Consider the following 24,437-nt stretch of genomic DNA (forward strand, 5'->3'; position numbering starts at 1 on the left):
GCATCCTCCTCTTCCCCCCCGCCAGGTTGGTGATGACAGGACAGGCAGTGCCATCCCGGTGCTGGATGTGCAGCGGGGAGGGAGGCTGTGTGGGACAGATTTTGGTGCTCTGAGCTCCCAGGGCCGTGGCTGTGTGACTTGCTTTGCAGGGAGAGGTTGGGGACCCACCCTGTGTCCCCCTCCCAGTGTCACCATGATGGCCACATCATGAGACCGCCACTGGGCCCCGTGAGCTGACCCTAGTGATGCAAAAAGCGTTAGCCCCTAAAGGCAAAGTCCATGGGGAGCTGCTGTCCCTCTGCCTGCTCCCATCCCGCCCCAGCGGCACGTCTCCTTTCTCTGCAGCCAAAGGCTTTCAAGTTTTGGGAAATCAAACAACAAAACAAACAAACAAACAAAAAAGCAAGAAAGAGGGAGAGAGGAGGAGGGAAGGGTCCTGGGGAAGGTGGTACTGGCCTATAACAGTCAGGAGGTTTTGCACAGGGATTGGCGAGCGGAGGAGATGGGGGACAGTGGTGACAATGGTGACCTGGGGCCCTTGGGGTTGGCACAGGCTCCTCCTCCTCCTCCACCTGCCCTCTCTACCCCATTCTTCACCCCACCTTCACTACACCATTAACTCACCACCCTGGTCAAACCAACTCTGCTCCATCAGCCCTGCAGAGCCTGGAGGGGTCCCTCCCCCAGCCACAGCACCCGCCGTGCTCCCCTCCAGCAGCATGGGGGTCAACTGCTGCAGCAGGTTCTTTCTGCGGGGGCAGATCTGCATTTGGTGGCACTCTCCCTTCTTTTCAGCAAGGGAAGATGCCTCGCCCCCAGCTCCAAACATACCCCACTGGGTCTCTGTGGAAGTCCATTGGCAAAACTTGCTCCTGCCATAACTCCAAGAGAAATAACTCCAGAGCGTCCAGTCCTGCCCTCAGTTGGGGCAAGCATCCTGGTGGGGGGTCCTCGGGGTGCTTGGGGAAGTGGTGCCATGTCATGGAAGGCTATGAGGGTGTCCAACCAGTGATGGAAAGGAGCCTCCACCAGGCCCCCTTGGCGTCGAATCCCCCTTGTCGCAGCCCCGCTGGTGGGGACCCAGTGGCACTGCAGACCCCCTTTCCTCCCTGCCCAGCTCTGGGATGCTCAGTGGGACTTCAGGGGTGTACAAACCTTCCCCCCCCGAGATCGGCTGTGTCCTTTGACCAGTGCCAGCTGCCGTGTCCAGCCGTGGAAGCAGGATGGGGTGCCCGGTGGGTGCGTGTTTGCCCACTGGGACTGCAGCGCCCAGACCCCACAGCTCGCTTTCCTTCCTTTCCTTCACTGCAGGATCTCCTCCCAGCACCAATGTCCCGGAGACCCTTGTCATGGGAAAACAAGAGGCAACAGTCCCAAAATCAAATGTGAAAAATCAAAAACAACAAAAAAGCCCAGAAGGCAGGCAAGGACAGTCCCAGCACACCTGAAGCAGTGGGTTTCTGCGGTGCGGCGGCTGCTGTCACTGAACAAGCAGCTGGGTCCCAGGTTAAAGGGCGAGGGCCCGTCTCAGGTCTTACTGTTGGGTGGCAGGAATTGGCCATGGCAACATGAGCAGCATCCTCAATGCAAAAGGATGGAGATTGGTGTTTTCCTACTCATGGATAAACCAGCCTTAACAAAAATCCAAGACAAAACAAAGTATGGGTTCGTTTTTTTTTTTCCCCTGGAGCAAACCACTTTTTTGGCTGTGGAAAAAAAAAAAAAAAAAAAAAAAATCTCCATAGTTGGTCTTCCTTATGGTGGCAAAGGGTGGTGAAGAGTTTTGGCCCCGATCCCCCTGTTCCCACATAGGGATGCTTCAGTCTGGAGAGCGATGGAGTATCTGCGGGGTCGGCTCGGATGCAGCCCTCGGCATCGGTGGGGCCCTGATCCCGCAGGCACTGGTGCTGCTCCATAACTCTGCTCCAGTGCTTAGTCTGGCAGGTTGTTATTATTGGGGCTTTTATTTTGGTGGGTGGGGGGGCAACATCTCTCCCCCTGCTTACAGTTAAGCCCTCCAGATTGCAGGTTTCAAGGCGAAGTTTTGCAAGGAGGAAAAGCCACGTCTGTGCACACACACGCTCACACATACGCACATGCACGCAGGCGACAAACACTTCCACACCTAGATGGACAATGGTTAGAGTCCCACTTGTCCAAAAAGATTTCTGACCTCCTGTTCAAGAGGAACTGGACAGAGAAGGATATCTTTCCTTTTCAGATGATTTCTTTTTGAAGTCCATGAATATTTTGTGGGGGATATTCATGCTGTTGCAGGAGCTGTGTTTCCTTCCCTGGCTCATCTCCAGACACAAAGCCAGCAGTCCCACTCCTCCTCTCAAGGAGTCAAAATCTGCCTGGATCCGGGGTGGTCGTTTGAGACTGAAGTCAAATCAAATCGACTTGAGTGAGTCCCAGCAATGTGGGGAGAAGACTTCAGAGGTCTGCAGCGAGGAGGGGGAATGCTGGTGGCCACAAGGCTTTTTCTTGAGACGCTTTAGAAAACAACTAGCTAACCGCTCCCCCCCCCCCCCCCCCAAAAAAAAAAAATTAACCTGCCCAAAACCCGTACTGGAAAATCACCAACTCGGAGAGCTTCCTACATCGGGGTGGCCTCTGCTCAGGCGGCATTGAGAAGAGGTGTGGGGAGGTGTGGGATGGCAGAGCGGCCATGGCTGGTTTGTCTCTGGCTCTGTTCTTTCCTTGCTGAGTCCTTGTTGTCAAGAGGATGCTGTAGATTCCGAGTCCTCAGTTTCTTCAGGGTTTGTTTTTCTCTTTTTTCTTTTCTTCTTTTCTTCTTTTCTCTTTTCTTTTCTTCTTTTCTCTTTTTCTTTTCTTTTCTTTTCTTTTCTTTTCTTTCTTTTCTTTTCTTTTCTTTTCTTTTCTTTTCTTTTCTTTTCTTTTCTTTTCTTTTCTTTTCTTTTCTTTTCTTTTCTTTTCTTTTCTTTTCTTTTCTTTTCTTTTCTTTTCTTTTCTTTTCTTTTCCTTTTCTTTTTTCTTTTCCTTATTTTTTGCTTTTCCTTTCTTTACATCTTTCTTTCTCTTTTTTTTCCTTTTCTTTCCTTTCTCTTTTTTCTTTTCCTTTCTTTTTTTCTTCTTACATGAGATGAAAGGAATCGGAGTCCCGGGGCACAGGGAGGTGCAGAGGGGAGGGTGGAAGGGAGCCTGGGTAGGTAGTGATGGGGCGGAGGGAGGGGATGCAACTTCACTCCACGTTGCTGCTGTCAAACGCGTGGCACTGCAGGTCTCCGCTCAGGTAGTCAGTCCCTGGCAGCTTCATGCCGTATTTGTCCACACACCAACACAGCCCACGCTTCCGGCCTCGGGAGGGCTTGCACTGGGGAAACACCCAAGGGCAGAGATCAGGAGCTGGCCACCAGCACGGCTCCCTCGCGCTGGGGGTCAGGATCATCCCTGCGCGTTGCCCCTTTCACCCCAGCGATGCAATCCCCTGGGTAGGACCTAGCTCCTGCTCTCTGCTTTCAGCACATCTCCATCCCCACTGCTACCCCAGCCTGGGGCTCTCTGACTTTTCCTCCTCCCACACCACCTCCTTCAAGGACACTTGCCTCAGGCCGGACAATGCTCAGAACCATTAGCAAGGCCACACACCACTAACCATGCCTGGAGATGCTCATAGCAACATCCCCACCAGCCCAGTAGGTGAACAACCTCCATCCTTTCCATCCAGGGCAGCAGACCCTCCCTGGGTGGGTGGGAAGCATCCCTCCGCAGGGCTCTTTCTTACCTGCTTCCTCTTGTAGAAGCCTTTTCGGTCGCAGTTGGGGAGGTGGACGGCACGGGGGACCATCCGCTGGCTGCTCTTGAGCTCCTGCAGGGATGCCTCCATGTGCCTGCGGCAGGGGCCCTGTGAGCAGGGAGGAGATGGAGGGTGAGGAGGGGAGGACCCTGCAGTGATCCTCCAGCTGCCCATGCCCCCAGGTCCCCTGTCCCCCCACACTGGCACCTGCTCCCCCAGGCCCCCTGCTCGCGGGAGCCCCACAGAGGGAAGGCAAAGGCACCCACCAGCTCAAATTCTTGCCGGAGCTCAGGGATGACGACGCGGGGGTGCGCAGTGTTCTCTGCCATGCCCACAAACTTGGCCAGGGTCAGCTTCTTCCGGCGGTCCTTCTTCAGGGCCTCAGCCTTGAGCTCGGAAAGGCGCCCGTGCTTGGGCCGGTAGGCTTTGGGTGGGTAGGTCTCCTCTGTCATCTCTGATGTGGTCGGCTCCTCATGCTCTCGGGACTCTCGTTCTGGAAGGGAAAGGGTACCAAACTGTCATGTGCTGACTGGGGCTTGCTCTTGCACAGGGAGCCTCCTGCCCAACCCCAGAGGACACCTTTGCACCAGGCGGGATGGGAAAAAATGACCAAAGAAATCCCCTTTGTCAGCTGCTGCCTACAACCCTGGCTTTATGTCACTGTTTGGGACATGGCGTGGCTTTCGTGTGACCCCCAAGTTCAGGACAGGAAGGTGTCTGAGGGAATGGAGGAGTTGAAGGTCAGGATGGGCTCTTATATACAAGGCCACCATCGTTTACAGCGCGTCAGTGGAGAAGGACATGAGGGGAGGGTTATCCTAAAGCCAGAAAGGACCAAATGGCACACAAAATGTGGCAGAGAAGCCCCTCTTTAGCCACAGGGAGAGGATTAAGTGACAAATTCACATTCCATCCCAGGCTTGCAGATGCAAGAGCAAAAGCCAGGGATGCTCAAAGATGAGACGACTCCGAAGTCAAGGTCAGTCCCACAGCAAAGCCACCACATGGTTGGGGAGACACTGCAGCAGCGATGCCGAAGACATGGCTGACAAGTGCTGGGATCTCCAGGGTCCTCAGTCTGCAGCCCCCACGCTCACGGGACCGAACCAGCGCTCGTCTGCTGGCACCCACCAAGCAGCTGGCAAAGCCCAGGGTAATGGGGCTGAGCCGTGCTGCCTGACTGTAGCTGCCACCGATAGTACCTATGGCAAGGGAGGAGCACACTGAGCCTCCATCCACGGCAGTTGCCTTCCTATACACTCCCTGGATCACCCCAACGTGACCTGTGCGGGCAGGATGCAGTCAGGAGCCCTGTGCAGTTATATATAGGAGAGAGCTGATGACAGTCTAAACTTAGATGACTTGTGACATTTAGTGCAGCCATCGGAGTGAAAACGGGTTATTTCTGGACTAAAATTGAATAGCGTTTAAGGCTCCTGGTCTCCCAGTCCCTGATTCCCAGCAGTCTTATGCTGACACCAGGTTTGTGCTGGGGGCAGTGGGCAGGCACGGGGGGAGCCCACCGCAGCAGGAGAAAAAGCATCAGAGCAGCTGAAATCCCTCCCTGCACTGTGTCTCCTGTGACTTCGATGCCAGTAAACCCAGCCCATCCCCTCCTGCAACCCTATGGTGAAGATAGCAGGGCACCCATTTTGCCCCTCCTTGAAATATCACAGTTGAGAGAAAAGAAAAAGGCTCAGGATGAACATAAAAGCAGATAATCGCCTCCCCCCCCCCGCCCCAACAAGGCAAAGACCAGTGCTCCCTGGAGCCCAGATGCACTCAGGAGGGAGGAGGATGGCTCTGCCCCCCCCGGCTGCCCAGGGGACGCCCAGTGATGGGGGATGGATGCCCTGCTCAGCAGCTGATGGCAGCACCGGCCTGTCACATGCAGCTCCAGTTGGGTGGCCTTGGAGGTGGCCGAGGGGACAGCCTGATCGCTGAGCCCCCAAGCCTGCCACAGCTACCAGTCTCCTCTTCCTCCTTGCCAAGATGGACCTGCCCTCTACCAGGAAAACTGGAAAGTTTTCTATGCCTACTTACTTACTAGAGCAGCCTTGTTTTTTTCTCTTTCCACAAGAACAGAGCTGGGTCAGCATTCCAGACTCAGCACCCTAACTGCCCACAGCAACATAAATAACCCCATGTGCCGCCACTGGGACTCACATGTATCCCCAGGATGGGATTCTCTTGCCATTTTGCTCCCTGATGTTCATATGTTTGGGGGGTTTTCCTTGATGCAGGACTCAAAGGCCCCCCACCCCACAGGCTGGGGATCCTCTATTATACGGAGATGACAGACAAGGAATAGGGAAGACGTTGATTAAATTGGGAGTGACCTAGTCCCCCAGGAAATGACACTGTACAAGGTGCAGTAGAAGAGTATCCTTTGCCACAAACCTGCTGTGGCAACCTGAGGTCTGAAAGGAGACTGAAGACATCTGCAGTGACTAAGCCCTTCCACGGCAATGAAACACGCTGTGATCTGTCCCAGGAATCCCCTCTGGCACCAACTGCCAGGGCCAGACACAGCAGAGCCGGGGCATTTCTCTGGGCTGCCCTACGGTAATTAAGGGGAGAGGAGGATTCACAGTGGCACAGGCAACCCTACAATAACACGAGGGGCACAGCTCATTACCTCTGCAATAACAAACACGAGAGGCACAGCTACCTGGACAAACCTAAAATAACAAACAAATGGCACAAGGCAGTGAGGATTCAGTCAGAAAAACAGCACGGGGTGTCCAGTCCCTGAGACTTGTGATGCAACGGGTGTTTGCAGCGGCTCAACCTGCTCATTCGGTCAGCAGCTTCAGCCTCTGCAAACACTTCTCTGCTTCCTGCAAGCTGCCAACCAGCCAGAGAGGGCTGGGAGATGGGGACTAATGTGGAACCTTTTTGGCAATGGGAGATGGGAGCCAGAGGAGCACAGTGCTCTGCAGAGGGAGCTGAGGGTTGGCACGCACTGAAAGCTGCTCAGCTTCCAGCCCAAATCCAGTGCTTCCTGCAGGGCCAAAAAAGCACCTGAACTGACACCCTTTACCCTTCCCAGCACACATGGGTCCCAGCTCAAGTAGCAATACAAGAAGAGATGGTTGTGGTGGGACGACTCCACCTGCTGCTCAGCAGTGGTGTCTAGTTTGGATCTTTATTTCTCAGTAAGAACCCCATGGATGCCTTGGAGTGATCCCTTTTCTCCACCCTCTGATGTTTTTTATAGCCTAATTTCCTTCAGCAACAAGGCTGAAGCAGTCCCTGCTCATGCACTCGACTATCTGTTCCCTAATTTGATACTAACAAGACCATTTTGACAAACTGAAGGGCAGAGGTCTCTGACACACGAACTCCTGACAAGCTCCGGGCAGCTGGTGAGGGACCTTCCTGGTGCCAACAGGAGAGGGAAAGGCAGAGCCAAGGCAGGCAGCACCCATGCAATCCTCCCCTTCACCCCCTGACTGGCTCGTCCACATGAATCTGCAGCCACCCACTGCAGTCGGGACCAAACACCCATGTCAGCATCTGGAGAGCCACTGCACCTGCCTGCCCATCTTCACCCACCACCTCGTTCATTAACCTCCATCTGCCACCCCGGGGCTGGCCCATGACAGGCAGCGCTGGCACCACTGTGCCTCTGCTCCCGAGCAGACACCGGCAGGAGCAACGCCCAGTTTCCCCAAATGAGCCCTAATTATGCCTGTCTGAGACTCAGGAAGGAGGCTGGAGTTCCTCCTCCTTTGCTGTCAGGATCTGGCCAGCTGCACAGCCCCTTCCTGCCTACTCCCATCTGCACCTTGCCAACCCAGGACTGGGTTTCAGGCTGGCAGCTGTATTTCAGCTCTAGGCACAAGGCATAGGCAGGAAGGTCCTACTCACCGTGTCCCCAGCCAGGGGACAGTGGGAAGCAGGAGGTCAGGACGTGGGTGGCTCTCACATCTCCATCCCTTCTCCCCCACTTCTCAGGAGGAGGTGACCTCTTGGCAGAGGTCTCAGGCTCGCTGGCCACACAGAAGAAAGACATTGCTGGCTAAGCTGAGGATGCCTGGCTAGCCTGGTGAGACATGGGCTGTAGCCACCTCAATGGGATGTTGACCCTACAACGAAGGCAGGAGACTGAATTCAACTCAGAGCCACCCCGTGGCTTCATGTCTGGTCCGATGCTGCAGTGCCCATGGAGGACTCAGGGAAAGAGCAGTGAGCATCTGGAGATGCTCCTGACACAAGTCAGGCCAGAAGGACTATGTTGTTGATGCAGGCTAATTCATGCAGGCTCCCGTGAGCCCTGAGAGGCAGAAAATACCCATAGCAGAGCATGGGCTGTCCTCTGCCCCTGGGCTGAGGGCTTGGTGCCCTCTCCCCACTCCAGGCTGACCAGCAGGAGCTCCCTAGCAGCAGCCATTTCCAACTGTTTCACCTTGTCTCTACAGAAGGGACACAGGAGTAGTAAAATACCAGGCATGCTTTCTGGGAAGCTGCAAATTGCTCCTGTCCAGCTGCCTGCTGTCCTTGACAGACATCACCCAGAGCAGCCTGTGCACCTTCCTGCACCTGGGCCAAAACCCAGCCTGGATGCTTCAGTGCCCCAGGCGATTTGGACACATGTGAGGTCCCCACAGGGTGGGTGTGTGCGTACACATGTGGGTGAGGGGTGTGTGGGAACACCACCTCCCTGATTGCTGATATTACAGAGAGAAGCAGGAAGCTTGTTCCAAATGACTAGGAGGCTTGACTTTTCACAATAGATTTTCATCGGTTCCTAGCAGGAAGGTAGGAAAAGTATCTATTGACTGTTGCTGCTAATGATCCATGCTTGTTCCATCCACAGCCCACTGCTAGAGGGCTTGACGTCCTATTCAAACACCCCAAAAAAAAGCCACATGCACATAAGAAGGACAAGCACAACCATAGCACAAGCTTGCTAAAGAGCCCTCTTGATTATTATAATGATTATTATTATTTACATCATGAGTGCTAGCATAATACACCACTTAAGCAGGAAGGTGTCAGAGAAGGACTTAACAGGGATCTTGGTGAAACCTCTAGCTTGGGAATGACAGCAAGTGTTACTGGTGGAGACCTTGGGAAGTTGCCCAGTCCTTCCTTTGCACCCAAACTCAGCCATGTCTGTTCAGAGGTGCTTGTTGCAAGACAGAAGTTAAGGCTTACATTACCCAGGGCTGAAACATCTCTGCTTAGAGAACAGCAAGTGCCTACCACCAAGTGCAGTGCAACAGTGCACAATGTCTCTGCTCTCCACCGGAGGAAGATTTACCCCCAGGATGAAGAGCCACCTCCCAATATTCCCATGAAGGGAATATCCTCAGCTGCAGGACTTAACAAGTGACTCCTCACCCTTGTGATTTTGGGCCCTGGTGGCAGCTGTCTTTGGAGAACGCCAGTTTCTGTCCCATCACCGCTTACAACAATGTGTCATTTTCCAAACCTAGCTGGGTTATCTGACATCTTGACTTTCTTTTTGGCAGGAGGGACAACATTTTAGAATCAGACACCTAGGCAGCCAATGCTGGTGACAGAGAAAGGAAAAAATTTACGGGAGAGACTGGGGGAGAAAGAGAGGGATTTTTCTGAAGTTCCAATCGATCGCTACCCTGAAGTGCTAATCAGAGCCAGATCTGGACAATCTTTCCAAGCTTCACCCATAACAACAGATTCCTGGCACAAACAGCTGCAGAATCCTATCTATCTATGGTGGCTCCATTATCTGCCCAGCCCCATACCAACTTCTTATGTCTTCCTGCTGAACCGTACATGCACACACAGGCAGAGGAAATGATTGCTGAAATCAGTGTCTGTCTTCTTCCCTGTACCTGCCAGAGGGATGGGATCCTTCCATTTCTCCTTCTTCCCCCATCCTTTATGGTACTGGTTCTTACTGGGCAGCGCAAATAAGTTTCCCTGGGGTCGGTGTGTCTGGGAGAGGAAGAACATTGGTGCTGTCCCTGAAAACAGCTTTTGCACTTGCAAATCACGTTAGAGATGTACCTACTTTTCTTCAGATTGGGTCTTATACAGGAAGTCTGTGCTCAGGTCCCTGGTGGGTAAAAACCTCCACTGTGCGTCCCGCCCAGCTCCCCTGCCCACTTGTCCCCACTCCTGAGGAGGGGATGTGCCTGACCTACACTAAAACGTCCTGGGATGGGCAGGCAAGTTCCACCCCAGCTTGGACTCGCACCTGTGACCATGACAGGAAACTAAAAATCCCTCCCTCCCGATCAGCACACAGGGACAGCCTCTGTGTTTGCACTCCCAAAATGCAAGCAAGGAAGAGATAATGCAGGCAGGGAAGGGATGCAAAGGTCATCTCATCTCGCGCCCTTTGGCAGCTGGAAAGCACAAGTGAGCAAAAGCATTCCTGAGCTCCCCGGAGGCTGCCGGGATCAACCCAGACAGAAGGGAGCTTTCACCACCCTAACGAAGAACAGCTCACTTATGTCCCGGTCACAGGCACAACCCCCCCCCAGCGTGGGGGTGAACGACCCCCAGCCCCTCGTCACAGCCCCCATGGGGGTGGGCAGTGGAGCCGGCTCAGGCGCAATGCCCGAGGCCGGGGTCACTGCTCCGGACCCCCGCCCCGGTGAAGTCAGGCGGTGACCTCAGGAGGCCGCCCAGCCCGAGGCTGTCTGGCACCCACCGGGGAAGGAACAGCCAGGACCGGGGATGCAGGCTCCAGCCAGTCCCTCCGCTAGCCCAGGGCGTTGGCTGCCGGAAAGCCAGCTGCAATGCGCCTTGGACTTTCGACGAACTTTTGTGCTTTGGTGGGGACTCGAGGGCAGGCCGGCGTGGCCGGTCTGGTGGGGACTGGCAAGGGAGCGTGCTGGTGATGCTTGCAGGCGATGAGAGACTGGGAGGAGACACCACACACCGAGAAGGACAGAAAAACAGCAGCCCTGCTTGGACTGTCACTCTACCTCCCCCAAGTCTCAGCAATGCGCAACAGGCATTTACAACAAATCCGTGTCAAATAACGCCCATCCGCTAACACAGAGGTGTTGGGGCTTCGCTCCATGGCTCAACTCCATATCTAAGTCACTGCAGAGATGGTGAACCCTCCGAATTGTGACCAGCCCCATCATTTGTCTTGGGTGCCAATTTTAGGGTGGAACAACATTTCTCTGAAGGGTCCAGTCTCTCCTCCTGTGGTTCCAGTGGTCTCACTTAAGCCCTCAATGGTCTGAAGCTAAGAAAGATAAATCCCACCACCTCTTCAGTACTGGCCCCCTTGCAGCCTGTAGTGCAGTTCTCATTGACAGTAGTGCCAAACTGTTTAACAGTCACAGGAACATTGTTAAGAAAACCCAGACCCTATTACCTTCACTGGGAACCAAGTACCTCAATGGCTGCTGAAGGCAGCAAATCACCTGTGTGATTTGCAGAGTGTGGAAGGAAGTCTTTAGCAGTCAAAGCATTGTGGAACATCCACAAAAACACCCACTCTGCCCCACCATGCTCAGTCCCCTACCAAAGACATATGACCAGGATCCAAATAGTCCATGGCTCAAAAGCCACACAAGCTTTTGGAAGAGAGCTCTGGGGTAACCCAGTACCTTAAATCCCTGTGACAGCATGGTGAAAGTTTCTGGGACCTCACTCTCTTGTCCCACAGAGACACCTTTAATGAGAAGGATGTGGATCAGTAGGACCAAGCTCTGAGAAGAGATGGAAAAGCAGACAGATGGCTGGAAGGACTCGACCCTAGGTTAAGAGTTAGCTCAATTTTATTAAGCCAAGGCCCAGTAGGATGCTTGGGAACAGCTCAGAAATACCTGAAAAGCCTTGGAGAACATGGATGGATGGATGGCAGAGGGATGTGCTATACTGTGGCCTTCTGTTTTTTAAGTTATTGTTTGGGCTTTGGTGAACTAGCCTGGAAGACCAGCTCTTTCTCAGATTTTTGTCTCCTCAGCAGAAACCTGTGGATGCAGATTCTGCTGCATCAGCCAGGGCTCACCTGCAGAGCGTGAATATCAGGTGCTTGGGCTGCCCCCAGGTTCACACAGGATTCATGGGAAAGGGAGATCATTGTCCTGATGACCTCAGTGTCCTCATACAGAGCTGGATGGGGGAGAAATGCAGCTCAGCATGTGGGAAAGGAGCACTCAAGGGAACCAGCTCATGTTTTGGTCTACTCTGGAAGCACAGGGCCTATCTATAGGAACGGATCTCTGGGTCAGCACCACTTCTCTGCAGTGCCAGCAAGTGCCGCAGAGGTGGGAGAAGTATGGCTATGGGAACTTGAACCGTAAGGAAGGATCTGAGTTGCTGTATGCCAAGTGATACTTTCCTGAGCTGCCCTTCCTTAATGCAGCCACAAAATAAAACTCCCTGGGAGCAACTCTCTAGAGCAATGAGAAAAGCAGGTTTAGAGATGGGGAGATCCATGAGGTAAGCTCCTTCCTTACACATTGCTAGCTGTTAGTTCAGCAGGCTCGAGGCATCTATGCTGTGCTGGAAGGGTCAAGCTTGGGCATCAGCTGGTGGGGTGGGCTGGTTCTGACTTGGGATGTACAAGTAATGACTAGGGCTCACTATTGTCTTTGACCTGTCTCTTTCTCTCCAGAGAGCTCCTAAATCTGGCTATGATCGGTTCTCAGTAGAGGCTTTGGAGCTAAGCAATGCATATACAGGACACACGAAGTTCAGGTGAAGGTCTGGGCCTGTGCTGGACAGGCAGTGTGTCCAGAGACCTGGGGTTCCCAGCAACAACCACTTCACTGCAAGATGGAACCCAAAATTTCTAACTAGTAAAAGAGTTGGAAAACTTTCCAGAGTTTCTCCCTCTGGTAAAATGATGAACAAACATCCATCCATTACAATTAAATGATGCTGGCATGCACCATCTTGCAAAATTGCAGGCCCTCTGTTTCTAGGTAGCTGCTTGTATCAGCCTGACATTTCCTGAACAAAGTTATCTTCCAGGGAACTAAACTGGCAAGTGGAGGGGAAGGAAGTATTTCAGGATTAGATTTACATCAAGAAGCTCCTGTTGCTGATGCACTGTTGATACGACATATTTCCTTCATATCATCTGGAGATTACAGATGTTCCCTATTCTGTATGCTGAAACTTTAGAAGAAGCTGAGAGCTGAATTGAAGAATGACTCAGAGAAATCTAAATAAATTATCTTTCAATATTATAGTGACCAAGACATACTTTTCCTTCCTGGAAAGGGTGAAATCATTCAGTCTTTCCTAGTCGTACATCTTTTCCAACAAAGCCACACTAGTGGCAGACTCCATTGGCAAAACCCCCACCAGGCTGCAAAGTAACTAAGAGCAGAAAAGAGCAAAGAAGGAAAACTCAGGGAGGAAGCTTGCATGACAGTCCCTGCCTAACTGACAGTAAAAGTGAGGAAAACCTAAACTAGCTCCTGACAAGCATGGTTTAATTGTTTACCGTCAGTTTCTCCATGGGGCTTATCTGTAGCAAAAAGACAAGAAAACTCTTCCTAGAAAACAAACAGTATTGTCAGAAAACAAACATATTTTCAGGTCTTCTGAGTGAAAACAAAAGGGTGTGAACTGCTCATCTGGCCACCAGATGGGAAGGGATTGCCTGAAAAAAAGTATTGCTATGTGTTTAGGAATAAAGGAAGTGTGATGGGTTGGAAGAGAAGCCTAATAGCATCCATCAGCTATCATTGCATGAGAAAGAAGGGGACTAGGAGGACCTGTTCAGATGAAGGTAACTCAACAGCAGTGGTGGAGGAAACATCACTAGGGAGGAAAAGTATGTAGCTTTGCCCCCTTGGACTATCTGGGGCCTGTCTCCAAAACTCAGCTGAAGGAGGGTGTCAATATACACCAGGTCAAGAAACCTGGACTTGAAAGCAGCATGAGGAGAGGATGTCCTACCAGAGATGTAGCCACTACAGTTTATGCTAAGCTCTTTGTCCTACTTCTGGATGAAGGTGGCTTTTGCCTTTTATTCAGGGTTTTGAATCTGATTTAGTTTCATGCCAAGCAGAAGCTTTTAACAGCTTGCCTACTGGAACTCCATCACAAGATCCATCCTCACTCATGTTATGGAGAGTCTTAGTCAGCCTCAACAGAATCCGGTAACTGGAAGAACCAAGAAAGCCAAACCCTTTGCCTTCCCCAGAGAGAGGTAAAGGCACATCAGGTGGAGTCTGGAGATGCACCTGTGTCAGGTGCTGGATGAGAACTGGTCCAACACCACAAGTATTTCAGGCATGCAGTTGTGATTGCAACCTCCAGCCTAGCCTGGATTAATTTCTAGACCGTCAGCCTGACTTTCACAGCTCTGCCAGATGGAAAAGATCTGTGAGATCATCCATTGCTCATCTCTGTGTCAGCACCAGATGACACATTGTCACATGTACTGTCCAACCTAACTTTTACGAGCTCCGAGTGATGAGATTTTGACCTCTGCCCTCAGGACTCCCTTCTACTCTTAATCTCTCAGTCCACCTAAGCAGTACCACAAAAAAGTACCAGAAGTTTGATGTTCATACTCTGACAATATTGATAAGCAGAAACTTGCCCAAGATTGATCCTAACGGATTACTCTTGTCTCTCCTATCCATTTCCCCCCCTGAACTGTACCACTGCATACACTAACCAATTCCCTTTGGTCCAACATGATGCAAAGATGCTTTTCGATGTTAAACAAATACTGTGAGTCCCTTGATGGACCAGAGGGTGCAGACGTCCATTTTGGGGTCTGAAACTCCAAGACAGACAACTGATCCCCCTTTGCCACAGGTCGAAATCCTTTCCAGAGTGGTAAAATCCCTGTTGAACTTTGTTGTTTTTCCTGCAACCTCAAGCTGCCTCTGCTATTACAAAACCAAATAACTAAACACTAAAATGCTTGTGAAATAATGTGGTAAAATTTCACCCGTTTCTGCTATTTCTTCAGGAAAGCAGCTAAGTCACAAGTGAAAGCAAAGTGGCTGTATGTCACCTTGTGTTTAGACATTATTAAGATGTATTAAGACATATATCACTGTGGCAGCACCATAACTGACTGCTGGACAGGCATAAGACGTGCAGTCCCTCCCAAATAAAACTGTTTTTCTTTTCCAGCTTCATCTTTAAATTAAAAAGTGAAGGCCAGGTTCCATAGTTGTTCACTGGCTTATTTGATTACTAGATTTTCATCATTAGTCTAGCACATAACATCTGATTTCTTAAGCATGAATAATAAATGGGTCTGTTGATTTAATTGTCTTCTGAGGATGAATCCCATCTGAGTTTGGAAAAATAAAGTACTTCTACTGGTTTTCTACAAAAAGAATTATGACTATTGGCCAGCTTTGCCCCCAAAGTTACCTTTAAGATACATTCCCTCTCTTGTTTAGCTAGGGGATCATTTCCTTAAGTATCTGTCAGGATTACCTTCTTGCCCTTAAATAGCAACCAGACCAGTTATCTCCATCAACATAACAATTATCTCCATCAGTGAGCCAGCTGTGTTCATCCAACAAGCAAACAAACCAAACTGCAATAACAACCCTCAAGGCAGGCAGCTGCTAAGAGCTTTCCAATCCTACTGAAGCCAACAACGTCTTCAGCCTCACCATCCTTTGAGGACTGAGGTAGCTGGCTCCCATGAAGGGGATTAGGTGCCTGAAAGCATCTTGGAGGATCAAACCCTGCCAGGCCAATAGGGAATGATGTGCCAGTTTGCTGCGGAGGTGCTGCTGGTGCGGGTATTGACACCCCATTTTCACATCCCATTTTCACATTTTGCGTGAAGGAGGCAGTACCAAAAGGAACTGGGGAAAGCATGGGGAAAAATTATGGGAATATCAGAGCGGTCTGGAGAATGAGAGCAATAATGAGAGCAAGGCTTTATCCAAACACACACAAGAAGTGCCCACTGACTTCACAGGCATAAATTTAAAATGCCTCATCAAGGTTTAGCCTGTGGACCAGAGTGTCTCTGCAGCCAGGAAAGCCTGGACCTTCCTTCAGGCATATCTTAAGGCAGGTGTGGTCTCTCAGCCAGAAGCTGATGGTTGAAAGACATGGACTGGTGGTTAGTTAGTGCACTTGTCCTGGAAACATCATAAACAGACAGGAGATCCACCAAAACATGTTGAGAAATGGCTTCCTTGAGAGCAAATTTGCCCCCATCAAACCACTGAGAGTCCCAGATTTCTGCAAACACATTGCACTGGCCTCTGCCGGGATTAACTGTGAGCCATGATTGACAAAAACACTAACGGGTCCCCTCAGATCACTAGCATCAAAGAGCCACCTCAAAAACAACATCTTGCTGAGAGTTGCCCTGGCTACACAGCTGAAGGAATAGAGAGTGTCTTGTGGGGGTTGAGAGGTGAGAGGATGGGGGATTTCACTCCTTCATCACCAGATGTGACCCTTCCCGGATTGGCAGAGGCATCGAGCATGACCCATGCCCAGTGATCTCAAATGGGCACTCCTGGGGTCTGGGAGCACTGGCACAGCTGCCACCCTGCCCTGTGACCCACGGGCAGCCCTGTGACCCACGGGCAGCCCTGCACATCGCCCTGGGGACATCCAGAACGGAGGCTCTCGTCTTAGAGTACTGCAACATGTGGGCCAGGGTTCCCTCTCCTCCTCGCCAGAAAGGTGTCCTTGTGCTTTTGGCTACACCTGTCCTGGGGATAAACAGATAATATCTATCTTTTTGCCTGTAAAAAATCTTACAAATGACTAGGTGGTTATTATGCTGGCTGCCAGTGAGTTCACCCAGACCAAACTCTGGATCATCTTTGATCTCTGCATGCACCACGTCTTCAAGTTCTGCTGCTTCCTCCTCCTCAGCGCTGGAGGTTGTTTCTCCTCCCCTCAGCTTGCCAAATTTCAGCAAATGTGACATCTTTTCTCAGTTTGGTTCTTCTTTCCCACTTTCCCAAAAGCAAGTTGTTGCTGCCTGGGCAAATTGGACATTATAGTATCCCTGGAACCATCTCCTTTACTGCTGCCACCAGGCACCACTGTCCCCACATGCGTGCTCCAGCCTTGGCACGTGGCAGGAGGATCGGCTGCCCTCTGCAAGCCACAACCTATCCGCACCTTCACTGGGATAACTCTCAGGGTATTTAACTAACATAGACTTAGTCCATCCAGAAAATACAACCCACCTCCAAACACAGGAGGTCAGTTCGGATCCACACAGCTGGCTGGGAGGAATATCTTGTCTCTATCCCCTCCTTTGCCTCTCCGTATTTGACATGCTCGCCTGCTGCACCTCATTTCTCAGCCCTCAGTGGTAGGATGGGGTAGGCCAGTCTGTATGCCAATATCTGATCTCGAGGGCAAAATAGCAATGTGCCAGTCATAAGCAGAACCACTGCACCTAAGAGAGGTTTGTGTGTGCTGCTTGGAAACCATTTTGTCCCCAGAGACAAAAATGCTTCGTGTGTGTGTTTGCACACATTAAATGTTTGTGCAGGTGTGTGTGGGCGTGTGAACACAGGTACATGTGTGCGTATGCTCACATGCATATCTTCCTTGTGCATATTAATCCTGCTGCTCTGCAGCCCACATCGAGGAGCAGGTGTGCTTCAGCCAAATTCTGCTTTTATTTATGTCCGACCTTGAATTTGCACTACTAAGTGCTTGGTAAAAAAATAGGCAGGATTTGCTGTGCCATAGGCTCTTTCACCTGTGCTAAGTCACAGGGGAGATGAAACGAGCTGCAACTTTTCTTAGTGGCTTGCCCCACTGAGCAGAGGAGGGTGAGCCCCAGAGGGGCTGAGGTTCCTGCTCCCTTCCCTATGTGCTCCCAGGCTTTCCAGTTTGGGTGAAGAGTGCTGAGAACCACCACCACTGTAACAGCTACCGCAGCTGCTCCTACATCTGCGACGCCGTTTGATCCAGAGCGGGTAAAACTTCCAGTGGACGTTAGGAGGAAGCAGAGCACCACGCTCTGTGCGAGGCAGCGCCCGCTCGCTGCTTCTCCTCCTCCTCTCCTTCCTCCCCAGCTGCCCTAACACACGTGTGCCAAACTATGCGACCAAAAGAAACCAGGGGCTGTCTCAAAGCTGGCACGAAACGTACCCAAGCTCTCCTACCCCTCTCTTCCAAGCCTGACGGGTCATGCAAATGCTTCCATTCGCACACGACTGTGCTCACACCATCAACACGCCAAAGCCGCGACGGTCATCTGGGCACAGGATGCTGGTGCTTAAATATCGGCACGAGGAGGCACACAGCCTTCCGCCAGCATCCCTCAGGTTTGCAGAGGCTCCCATGTAGGGCCAGCCCCTGTTCTCCGCTGCGGCGGTAGAGGCTCTGGAGGCGCTCCCATCCTTTGCCTGGAGCGGGTCCAGGCTGAGAGCGCTGCGCGGGGGCTCGGGACCAGCTCTATCACTCATGCACGCACGCATGCACGCAGAGCCACGTCTCCTCTCTGGTGAACTCTGCTGGCACCCGGCAGGAATTTCATTTGTATCAACTACTTAATATTCTCGCTCCTTCCTTAGAAACCAGGCTGCTGAAAAATCTTTCCAGCCAAGGCCCCTCCTTTCCTGTTTGAACCACCCCATCCCTCCCTCCCCCATACACACACACCACAGAAACCCGGCTCTCTTGCTGGCACCTGACGGATTTCACACTTTTTTTTTTTTTTTTAATATATTGTTATTGTTGTTGAAACTTCAGATCAAAAGAAAAATGGAGATTTTCCTGTTTCGGATCTGAGGCTTTGCAGGCCTGTTGCTACTAGCTTTCTGCCTTGACAGCTCGGGAGTTGCTTCGCACAAAGGACCTGCTGCTCGGCACCAGCCGGGTCCCTCCCTGAGCGACACATGTTTGCAAGCCAGCGCGTCCCAAGCGCCCCGCTCCCACGACCCCTGCCCTAACCCTCACCCTCACCCTGGACCTCGGTGCCGCGCTGCCCACCTGCCCCACCGCATCCCCATCGCTCGCCCCTGAAGCCCTGCGTCCCCAAACGGGGAGCAGAGGAGCACAGGAAGGAGAAACAAGGCGGGGGGGAATATGTCGGGCAGGGATAAAGGACTGCACCGAACACAAGCCGCAGGAAACTTGGGCTCGGCAGCACTCCTCCTCCGCCTACTTCCAGCTGACGCAGCAAAGACAATTTTCTTAGGGCTAGTTCTGCAACCCCCCCCCTTTTCCCCTCCTGGTTATCGTTGGCTCACGGTTTCGCGAGGAAACTTGCCAAGTCTTGCTCGCTTTCTAGAAAGAGAGCAGGAATGAGAGAGGAGAGGGAAATATTTGACAACCTTTGTTTTTCCATGAGCCTTTTAGGGCAGCAGGCTCCAATCTGTGCCCTCCACTCCCCGGCGCTCGGCCTGACCTTGCTGTCTCAGCAGGAGGAAGTCTGGCAGGAGCACAGGGGAGAAAAATGGAAAGACGTGGTGTATTTCAAAGGAAACCTAAACAAAACAGAGAAAACCCAGAATCCTGCAGCCTGTGCCATAAATGAAGCTCATTCATGTTTTTTTACCAGGAACAGTCAATTACAGCCGTGATGTTTGGCTTTCAGTAAAGGACAGTGTCTGACTGTTGTGCCAGGATGGACTACAGGGACCGTCCCGTCAGTACCTACACATCCGCCTAGTTAAAACAAGGCTTACCAAAGCCCTTTAATCCCACACTTGCTTTAATTTCCGACCTCTCAGCAAACCTGGAGCACATTCTGCCCAGTAGCTCCAGCATTTCTCAGTACCGCTGTGCCCAGCTTACAGATGAGGAAACAGGCACGGTAACCGGGAGCATCTTGTCCCCAGGCAAGACATCTGGTCTACCAGAGAGCCAAGCCCAGCCTCCCAGGCTTGAGCTCTTGCAATACTGCTTGTTACATCTCCACCTCGACTATAAGGAGGAAAGCATCTGCGATTTTAATCTTGGCCAGCATGAGAGCAGAAATAGATAGAAATGCGGTTTGATCTAGTCCTCGCCGCTGTCACATAGTTTATTTTGCAGAGTGCTGATTTTTTCTCAGTGGTTCACAGCTCAGGGCCAATTTTGGTCATTGATAGATGGGAAGGCCAGGCCAGCTTCCCCAGCACACGATCCCTGCATTGCTGGCCAAACTGGCAGAGGCCAGAAAGTTCAAGTCAAACTTCATTTCTTTCCTTGCCCTGTTGCTTAGAAACACGCCTATGAAAATATACTTTGTTCTCACACGCTACCAGTTGAGTGCCAAGAGAGTTTTTTCCCCTCTCCCGTCCTCAGGAATTCCTGATTTATTTTTTATTTCTTTTTTGCAATCGCTCAAATCTCAAGAGGAGCCTGCTGGTCTCCTACGGCTTCTTGCAGCAGCCTTTCTGATCCAGGCTCATATCCCAGCTGCGAACAAAATCCATCGAAAAGAGACCCCTGCGGCACTCTGGGAGTCCAAACTGGAAGCGCAGGTAGTACCAGGGGGTTGGTTTTGCAACAAACCTGCAACCTCCTTCCTATCCCTCTCCTTCCTCATTCAACGGGTGCTACCCAGCCCAAGAAAACCAAAAGCAGCGGTATTACAAGGGGACAGGCCAAAGTTTTCACGCAAAACACCTGCTAAAGGACCAGTTTCCTTGGGAAGAGCGAGGCAGGTGGAACGAAAGGAGATGCACGCTGGGAACCAAGCGCCAAAGCTTTTTTGGGTACCTTTGGTCTGCACGGGGCACCCTCGCCAGGGGCACGAGGATCAGCCCCACTCCCCGCAGCCGCTGCTGGGTTTCAGCTGCAAAGCTTTGCCTTCCCGACCACACCGCCTGCCTCTGGCCATGCACACACACACGCAGAGTAAATAAACACCGGGGATGACGCGCTCCAGGATACTTCGAATAGCTCCGCTGCCAGCGGGTTATTGCCCAGCTTCCTGGGCTCCCTGGCAGCAACGCGGCTCCCGCCTTCACCCTCCGCAGGTTCCCTCCCAGCTCTCAAGCCTTCCAGCTCCCCTTCAGAAAACTGAGCTCAACTTTGCTGTTTCCGGCTGATTTTAAGGGAATTTAGACATTTGTTGTCATTTGAGGGAGGCGGGGGGGGGGGGGGGAAGTTATACACACAGAATTTGGTTTTGCTCTAAAGGATGGAGCGTAGCAATGCAACCACTGCTTGCAAGCAACAAAGGGGAAAAAATAGTAAAAGAATCAAGATTTATTAAGTGCTAGAAACAAGAAGTGGATCCCCATTGTGTGGGTACAAGCAGAAGCTTGCTAACAAGCAAAAATTACTTTTTCATAGACCAAAAGGGGGGGGGGGGCATCTTGTTTCTGTTTTTTTGGGGGGTTTGTTTTTATTTTATTATTTATTTTTCCAAATGGTTGCCCGGTCCCCTGGACATGCAGACACCCCCCCCCGCCTCCCCTTCACGCTGTGGCAGAAATAGATGCATTTGGAGAAGTACAGGGCAAGTGTCCGTGCACAAGGTACAGGATCCAGAAATGGGAGTTAAATGAGTGCCAACGTGAAGGAGCGCTTTCTTTCCTGCTTTTGTCATGTGCAAGGTGCAAATATTTCAGAAGCTTGGCTTTTCACTGGTGCTACCACGCCAGCCTTCAAGCTTGCTTTTTTAACTTAATCTTTCTGACTATTAGCAACACCATCGTTATTTTCTGCAATCGCAGATTCCCTGTCCCTAATGCACCTGCTCTCTTCACCTCCCTGGGCTAAAACCCACTGCCCAACCAAAGACGTCAAGCAGCGGGCAGCCAGGAGGAGCAGGCTGCAACAGTCCAAGGAGAAAGCGGGAGTCTGAGCAACAAACCCGGGGGTGGCCGAGGACTTTGGGGATGGGGCAGATGGTTGCAAGGAGGTGCCCTGCCCTCTGCAGAGGCCAGCTCGGGCCTCAGGGCATGGTGGAAGATATGGCGAGAGAAAGGGTTCGGGAAGAGGGTGAAGACAGGGATGCTGGAAAGATGCAAAGGATACAACTGGGGAAGGACTGGGCTGCAGCTGTGACTACGAGAGTGTATCTGGGAGGTGGGAGAAGAAAAGCTTTCCTGTTGGGGATGGGACAACCCAGAGGTGATGATGGAAGCGGGGGTGGGGGAGGCTGTGAGATGATGCAACAGGAGGTTTGACCAGGGCATGGATGGAAAGAAGGATGGGAAAAGCAGCAGGGGGCATGGAAGAAGAGCTAGAGGGATGGAAGAGTACCCACAAAGATGGAAAAGCAGCTGGGAGGGGGGGGTGGGGGGGGAGGTGGGGGGAAGGGGGATGGAAGAGAAGCCAGAAATATGGAAAAGCAACTTGGGGGGGTGGAAGAGCAGCTGGAAAGATAGAAAAGTAGCTGGAAATGTCGAGAAGCAATAGGGGGATGGCAGAGCAGCTAGAGGAAGTGCTGGTAGAGAAGCAGTCGGAAAAGATGGAAAAGCAACCAGGGGCTTGGAAAAACTGCTGGCGGAGGGGGTGGGGAGAGGAAGGAATGGGGAAATAGCTGGAAAGATGGGAAAGCAGCCGGGGTGTGTATATGTGTGTGTGAGAGAGAAAAATCAGGCAGAAAGATGGAAAAGCAGCCAGAAAGATGGAAAAGCAGCTGGTGGTGGTGGAGGGGAATGGAAGAGCAGCCGGCAAGGCAGAAAAGCACACGGCGGGGGAGGAGAGATGGAAGAGCAGCTGGGGAGAGCAGGGATGGAAAAGCGGGCAGAAAGGTGGGAAAGTATCCGGGAAGGCGGAAAAGCAAGCGGGGGCAAGGAAGAGCACCTGAGAAGATGGAAAAGCAGCCGGAAGGATGGGAAAGCAGCCGGGGGGGGCAGGGAAGAGCAGCCAGTGGGAGGGAGGAGAAAAGCAAGCGGAAAGATGGAAAGGGAGCCGGAAAGGCGGAAAAGCAAGCGGAGGGGCCCGAAAGAGCACCCGGAAAGAGGGAAAACGCAGCCGGGAGGTGGCGGCGGGGTGGGTGGGAAAAAAAAACAAAAAAAAAAAAAAAAAAAACCAAAACAAAAAAAAAGCAGCAGGCGGAAAGGAGCCGGCAAAGCAATGGGGGCAGCTGAGGCTGGGAGAAGCGGGGCTCACTCACCGGCCTTGGCTTGCTCGCGGTAGCTCTTCTCGCTGAGGCAGACGGCGGTGCCGTGGAGCAGGGCGTGCAGCGGCTTCTCCTCGCCCTGGCGCGGCAGGCAGCGCAGCCCGCGGGCGCAGCGCTCGGTGTAGACGCCGCAGGGCTGGCCGGCGGGCAGGGCGCAGGTGAGGCAGCAGCCGCAGCCCGGCTCCTTCACCAGCTCGCAGCCCAGCGGCGGCGGCGGGCAGAGCGACAGCGCCTTGCCGTCGCAGGGCTCGCACTGCACGAAGGAGCCCAGGCACCGCGATAGCCCCGGGCAGGCGCCCAGCAGCACCAGGAGCCGCAGCAGCATCGCGGCGGCGGGGGGATGCGGCGGGACGGGGCGCGGGGGGGCTGCCGCCGGCGAGGGGGGGGGGGGGGGGGGGGGAAGGTGGGGGAGGAAAGGGGAGGGGGGGGGGGCGGGCGGTGCTTCCTTTCCGCTTGCCCCTTCGGGGGCCAAAAAAAAAAAAAAAAAAAAGAAAGAAAAAAATTCAAAAATTCAAGAAGGAAAGAGGGGCGAAAAGCGCAGCCCCTGCTTGCAGGCGCCCCGCTCTGGGGTTTATTCTCGGGGTACGAGACCCTCCTGCTTTTCTTTTGGCGTTGGGAGGAGGGGTGCGTCTAGATTTGCTTTTTGTCTTTTTTTTTTTTTTTTTTTTTTTTTCTTCTTTTTTTCCCCCTCCTTCTTTCAGCTTTTTCTCGCCTCGAAAGGGGGAATTCGCACCGCGATCCGCGGGAGCGCAAAAAGAGAGGGGGAGGGAAGGAGAGGGGAAAGGGAGAAAAGCCTGCAGGGGTTGCACAGCCTACAGGTTGCAGGGGGAGGCGTGGGGAAGCAGGGAGGTTTGGGGAGGTGGGACGGCAATTTCACACACACACGCACACACACACTCTTCCCAAAGGGCTGGGAGGAGGCAGGTTGGGAAGGGAGCAAAGTTCCTTGAAAACCAGTGTCCTGCTATTAATGCATCAAAGCAGTCAAGAGAGTAGGGGGAAAAAACGCAGAAGGAAGAGGGGATGCAAAGCTCCCTTTCCCTCTCTTTTCTTCTGCAGCAGGAGAAAAAGTCTCTCCCGACGCAGCGAGCTGCTGGGAGGCTCGGTATGAAGCAAAGTAGTATTTCGATCGGCTCTGTTCAACCCTCCCGCTTTCCTCTTCCAAGATTTGCAAAGGCAAAAAAAAAAAAAAAAAAAAAAAAAAAAAAAAAGCGAAAAAAAAAAAGCGAAAAAAAGGCAAAAAATTAAAAAAAGAAAAAAGAAAAGTTTTCTGCAAAGTTGGAGTGTTTTGTTGCAAAGTCTGCAGAGGAGCGGTAAAAAACAGGGGGAAGGGGGGAAGAAAAAAAAAAAAAAAAGAAGAGGAGAAAAAAAAATCCACTTTGTAGATCTCCCAACACTTTTCCCCTGGAGAAGTTTCTAAAGAGACTGAATACTGCAGAACAGGCTGTCTTTTAAATAGACTGCCTCTGGCTGCCTGCCAGCCCCTAGCTGCAATTTGAGATCCCAATGACACCTCAGCTTGACTAGGTGCCAGCAGCGAGGGCCCTATCAGTGCACACTCGAGCCGGTGGGGGTGGGGTGCACAGCTTCTGACTTCTGGGCTTCAAACCCCGGGCAGTGATCAAGGATAATATTATGAGGAGAGACAAGGGGAGGAGGAGGGGGAAGCCGAGGATGGGGGGTGGTGGTGGGGGGGAAGTTCAGATCTTCACGGTTTAAGGAAAAAAAAAA

At 52.2% G+C, this 24,437-nt stretch overlaps 1 protein-coding gene across 1 annotated transcript; it reads right to left on the reverse strand.

The window, feature by feature from the left end:
- Positions 1 to 3,007: 3,007 nt before the first annotated feature.
- IGFBP5 (insulin like growth factor binding protein 5) lies at positions 3,008 to 24,118 on the reverse strand. The gene is made up of 4 exons (XM_042784391.1): positions 22,701 to 24,118; positions 4,027 to 4,253; positions 3,749 to 3,868; positions 3,008 to 3,337 (listed from the first exon to the last, which is right to left on the reverse strand). Exons 1-4 carry the CDS (start codon positions 23,029 to 23,031, stop codon positions 3,206 to 3,208), a joined length of 810 nt encoding a protein of 269 aa, XP_042640325.1. The 5' UTR covers positions 23,032 to 24,118; the 3' UTR covers positions 3,008 to 3,205.
- Between the last annotated feature and the right edge of the window lie 319 nt (positions 24,119 to 24,437).

This window comes from Tyto alba, unplaced genomic scaffold (genome assembly GCF_018691265.1).
Source record: "Tyto alba isolate M040663 unplaced genomic scaffold, T.alba_DEE_v4.0 Super-Scaffold_7, whole genome shotgun sequence".
Classification (NCBI taxonomy): domain Eukaryota; kingdom Metazoa; phylum Chordata; class Aves; order Strigiformes; family Tytonidae; genus Tyto; species Tyto alba.